This window comes from Notamacropus eugenii, chromosome 6 (assembly GCF_028372415.1).
Source record: "Notamacropus eugenii isolate mMacEug1 chromosome 6, mMacEug1.pri_v2, whole genome shotgun sequence".
NCBI classification, from domain to species: Eukaryota; Metazoa; Chordata; class Mammalia; order Diprotodontia; family Macropodidae; genus Notamacropus; species Notamacropus eugenii.
Genome location: NC_092877.1, coordinates 291,222,412 through 291,227,645, shown reverse-complemented (window position 1 = coordinate 291,227,645; position 5,234 = coordinate 291,222,412). Strand labels below are relative to the sequence as shown.

Here is a 5,234-nt window from a genome sequence, read left to right as displayed (position 1 = left end):
AAAACTCCCGACGTGCCCTCCTCTCCTGACCTTTCCTTAACCCAGCATGCCTTGCGCCTCCCTGAGGTACCTGGGAACTGTAGTCTCCTGGGGCCGCCCCCGTCACCAGGACAGCAGCTGCAGCTTTCTCAGCCCGCTGCTGCCGAGAGCGAGAGCGGAGGAACAGGAGGAGGAGGAGGAAGAGGAGGAGGAGGAGTGGGAGGAGAGAGCGGAGCGACGCGAGCCGGACGCAGCCGGCGGAGAAGAGAAACCTGCGCGCCTGGCCGGGGCGGCTCAGCAAGGGCGCGGAGCCAGCAGGACTCGAGCGGGAGCTGCAGCCAGCCCAGCGCGGTGGCCGGCGGCCCGCCTCGGAGCAAGGAGACCACCCCCACAGTCCGCCCCGGCCCGGCGCCCGCGCCTCCGCCACCGCCACCACGCAGTCCCGGGAGGAGCCTCCGCGCCCCCGCCGCCTGCCCAACCCCCGCGGGGGAAGGCGGCCCAGGAAGATGGCCGGACCCTCGGTCTCTTCCTTCTTCTCGGGCCCCGAGGAGCTGGAGGACGCGGCCCACGCCCCGGCCCTGCTGGCCCAGCTCAAGTCCTTCTACGATGCCAGGCTGCTGTGCGATGTGACCATCGAGGTGGCTGTGCCTGGCGGGGGGCCCGGCGCCGGCCGGCTGTTCGCCTGCAATCGCAACGTGCTGGCGGCCGCGTGCCCCTACTTCAAGAGCATGTTCACGGGCGGCCTGTTCGAGAGCCAGCAGCCACGTGTGACCATGCACGACGTGGACGCCGAGTCGCTGGCGCTGCTGCTGGACTACTGCTACACGGGGCGCGTGTCGGTGAGCGAGACCAACGTGCAGCGCCTCTACGCAGCCGCGGACATGCTGCAGCTGGAGTACGTGCGCGAGGCCTGCGCCGCCTTCCTGGCCCGCCGCCTGGACGTGGCCAACTGCGCCTCCATCCTCAAGTTCGCCGACGCGTTCGACCACCCCCAGCTGCGTGCCAAGGCCTTGGCCTTTGTGGCCCGCAACTTCTCCCAGCTCAGCGGGGCGCCTCGCCCTGGCGGGGAGGAATCCCTAGCAGAGCTGAGCCTGGCCCAGCTGCAGGAGGTGCTGCGCCTGGACAGCCTGGACGTGGACAGTGAGCGCATCGTGTGCACCGTGGCCGTGCAGTGGCTGGAGGCCGCCCCCTTGGAGCGTGGTCCCAGCGCCCCAGAGGTGCTCCGCTGCGTGCGCTGGCTCCACTTCGGGGACCGCGACCGGGCCTACCTGGAGGGGCTGCGTGCCAAACCCTTCGTCAAGCGCTACTGCCCGGGGCTCATTGAGGCGGCCCTGCGCACCCGCTATGGGGATGTGATGGTCAAGACCCCACAACCCGCCCTGCCAGCCCCTAGCAGCGCCACTGGCCCTGTGGCCGAGAGTCCAGCCCGAAGGATAGGCATGATGGCCAAAGAGATGGTCATCTTTTTCGGACACCCCAAGGACCCCTTCTTGTGCTACGACCCATACTCGGGAGACATCTACACCATGCCATCGCCTTTGACCAGTCTTGCTCACAATAAGACGATCACGTCCTCAGCAGTGTGTGTGTCCCCGGACAATGACATCTACCTGGCCGCCCAGCCCAAGAAGCAGCTCTGGGTCTATAATCCGGCCCAGAATAGTTGGCAACAGCTGGCTGACCGCCTGATGTGCAGAGAGGGCATGGACTTGGCCTACCTTAATGGCTACATTTACATCTTGGGAGGCCGAGACCCTGTGACAGGCGTGAAATTGAAGGAGGTGGAATGCTACAGTATTCAGAGGAACCAGTGGGTCCTGGTGGCCCCGGTGCCACATTCCTTCTATTCTTTTGAGTTAATCATGGTTCACGACTATCTGTATGCTGTCAATAATAAAAGGATGCTCTGCTATGACCCCAGCCGCAACCAGTGGCTGAACTGTGCCTCCCTCAAACGCAGCGACTTCCAGGAAGCTTGTGTCTTCAATGAGGAGATTTACTGCATCTGTGACATCCCAGTCATGAAGGTCTACAACCCAGCCCGGGGAGAGTGGAGGCGCATCAGCAACATTCCCCTGGATGCAGATACCCACAACTACCAGATTGTCCGGCATGGGCAAAAGCTACTGCTCATCACCTCCACCACCCCGCAGTGGAAGAAGAACAGGGTCACGGTCCATGAATATGAACCCAGTGATGACCGCTGGGTTAACATAGGGACCATGCTGGGACTTTTGCAGTATGACTCGGGCTTCATCTGCCTCTCCGCCCGGGTCTACCCCTCCTGCCTTGAGCCAGGACAGAGTTTTATCACAGAGGAAGATGATGTTCGTAGTGAATCCAGTGCCGACTGGGACTTAGAAGGACTCAGTGAACTGGACTCTGAGTCAGGGAGCTCTAGCTCCTTCTCAGAAGATGAGGTCTGGGTCCAAGTGGCACCCAGAGGGAATGCATTTATGCAGCAGGGTTCATTATAAAGAGGTTGATTGGGAAGAAGAGTTTATTGGTATGGAATGTATTTTAATAGTTCCCCACCTACCCATTTTCCCTCTACCACCCAATTAAAAAACACGTTGAAACAGATGATTTGGTTTAGTAGGGAACAGTGTTTGGAAATATTAATGTATTGTGTTATTACAAGATTTAAGCATAAATATTTAAAGAACATTGCAAATCAAAGAAATGCAGCCTATTTACTAATTTACTGCGCTAAAGAAAGAAGTCCAGGGTTTACTTTTAATAGTAAAATGCTATGCAAAATAAGCTAGATGGTAATTTAACAAGACTCTCTGCTTTCTCAGTATTTAATCACCCGTTGCACCCGACGGATTGATTTGATTTTTGTTAGTATGTTTATGCTTTGATAAGCCTGAATTTAGCTTGCTGTTCATTTTAAAACTGTGAATTGCCATAAGCATTGTAATTTTTGAAAGATTGAATTGTGATTTTATAATAGGAACCTGGTGGAAATAGGATTTGATGGAAAAAATGTTTGAAAGTATACTTTTTCCTTCAGATAATGAAAATAGTGGACTATCCAAAGTACCAATTTATTTTTGTCTTACATGTTTTAAAGTAAAATACAATATTTGAAATCTTAGATTAATCCCCAAAATTTAGGCTACAAAAAGGTGATTTTATTTGCCACAAAGTTTTAGAATAGATCTCTTACTAGCCTTATGGAAAAAATCAGGACTCTACTATTTGAAAAACAATTTGAGGATCAGTTGTGAAATGTGAAAGTTGTGAATTTGCCAAATGACACTTGCCTTCTTTAAAATGACATTCCTTTCCATTGCTGTCAAGAAATCATTAAAAAAAAAACTTCTTAAACCAAAAATTAATTTGCCTTGTAAAACCTTGATATTTTGAACTATATGCTATACATATTATATATATATATATATATATATATATATATATATATTCGGATCATAGCAACAGCTTTTTCACAAGATAATAGTTAGGGTATTTTGAATTTTATTGCAGTGGTCATTCCCTGAATTACCATAAACCTTATATACTTCCCTAAGAGACTTTGGATATACAATTTTGGTGATGGTTTTAGAGAGCTTTTCAGTGGAAGATGGATTGTTACTTTATGGTTAATGTCAGAGAATATTGAATGTGAAGGTGTGTATAAACTAAGTATTTTATTGAATTTAGTAGTAATTGTGTCTATTGACTATAACATCAAGTGCCAGCAGATATGAACATTTTAATAAATGCTGTGTATAAGGCCTGTTTTCGTGTAGCATTGAGAAAACTACTAGGTTTGTAAAAACACTATAAAAGTTCTTGATTATCAGCTATGAGCTATTTTTCTATTAAAAGTTGACAATTTAAGAACACAAACTGGATGATGGGGGTTTTTTTTGATCCATATTTTTCCTTTTAAGTATTTCCTTGCAGACTGTCAAGTTTTAACTGCCAAAAGCTTGCATATTTTGGTTTTTATATGCTGTGTTAATTCTGTGAACCACATACTCCCATCTTTTATTCTTCTGGAAAGAATAATGTAAGAGAAACTCCAGACTCCAGGTTAGACTTCTTTCAGAACTGGAAGAAACATCCTCTTCCGAATAGACAGACCAAAGTGTAGAGGCTACTTACACATTCTGAGGGCTTTTCTCTAATTTAGTTGATCCATTTTAAGTAATATCAATTATCCACTGAATAAATGTTATTTATAAATAATTACCCTCTTCTCAAAAATGTTGTAGTATTTGACCTAGGGTGGTCTTTGGTTACTTAGCCCATATTCTTCCAGTCTGCTCAAGGTTAGAATAATACTGACTTTTTTGCCTGGGTCACAGACCTGATCAGGGGTTCTTAACCATTCTTGTATCTTGGACCTCTTTAGCAGTCTAGTAAAACATAAGGACCCATCACCAGAATAATATCTTTTTAAATATATAAAATAAAATACATAGGATTACGAAAACCAATTATATTGAAATACAGTCCATCAGAATATTTTTTAAAGACCAGTTCCCCAAAGCCAGGTTAAAAACTTCTGCATCCTAAATGGAATTTGAAATCATGGCATCTCTATGAAAAACTGCAGGCTGTTACTTGAAAGTAATTTGTAGTTAAAGGAGATTTTGTTAACAGTACAAATGCTGATGATTTTGTGAAACTGCCTCACTCAAATTCAATTCACCTCACAAGTTCCTCTTCAAGAACAAAAGACAACCAAACCAACCTTATAGCTCTTATTTGTTAACTCTGCCGCGAATTGAGATTAAACTCCCACAGGAAATGATTTTTCAACAGTGCAAGCGTACTTTTGGCAAGAAATTTGCTTCCAGCAAGGTCTAGCCTTTGTTTTTGAATGTTGAAACATAAAATTAAAATGCCAGTATAATCAAAAGATAGTGATTATGACCAGACCCCTGTGTGCCCAACTTAGTTATTTACAAGGATAAATATGCAACTGTATCAGCTCTTGGAGAAAAATCCTTACAAATACATGATACCCACCCTTTAAAAAAAAAAATAAAAGTTGACTTTTTTTTTTAATGAAGTTCTATGGAAGAAGCTTAAATTAATTTACTTTTAAAATTCTCCTGAGATAAGAGATATTAGCCTCATTTTATAGTAACATGATTTGCCTAAAGACAATAAAGACTTACTAATAGAGTTGTCTGTAGAACCCAGTTTCCTTGATTCCTCATCTAATATTCTGCTTGAAAACCTCCTTGGTCATTTAGTAACAAAACTGGCAGTGGAGTTTATTTTGGTTTGTTTTGGGT

The 5,234-nt window shown here is 46.4% G+C and overlaps 1 protein-coding gene across 1 annotated transcript; it reads left to right on the top strand.

Annotated features, from left to right (window-relative positions):
- The first annotated feature begins 135 nt into the window (after nucleotides 1-135).
- KBTBD7 (kelch repeat and BTB domain containing 7) lies at nucleotides 136-3,834 on the top strand. The gene has a single exon (XM_072617113.1). It carries the CDS (start codon nucleotides 486-488, stop codon nucleotides 2,454-2,456), a length of 1,971 nt encoding a protein of 656 aa, XP_072473214.1. The 5' UTR covers nucleotides 136-485; the 3' UTR covers nucleotides 2,457-3,834.
- Nucleotides 3,835-5,234: the final 1,400 nt, after the last annotated feature.

What these genes read in the sequence shown, in the direction of transcription:
- KBTBD7 (XM_072617113.1), top strand. Translation starts at nt 486, where the DNA reads ATGGCCGGACCCTCGGTCTCTTCCTTCTTCTCGGGCCCCGAGGAGCTG.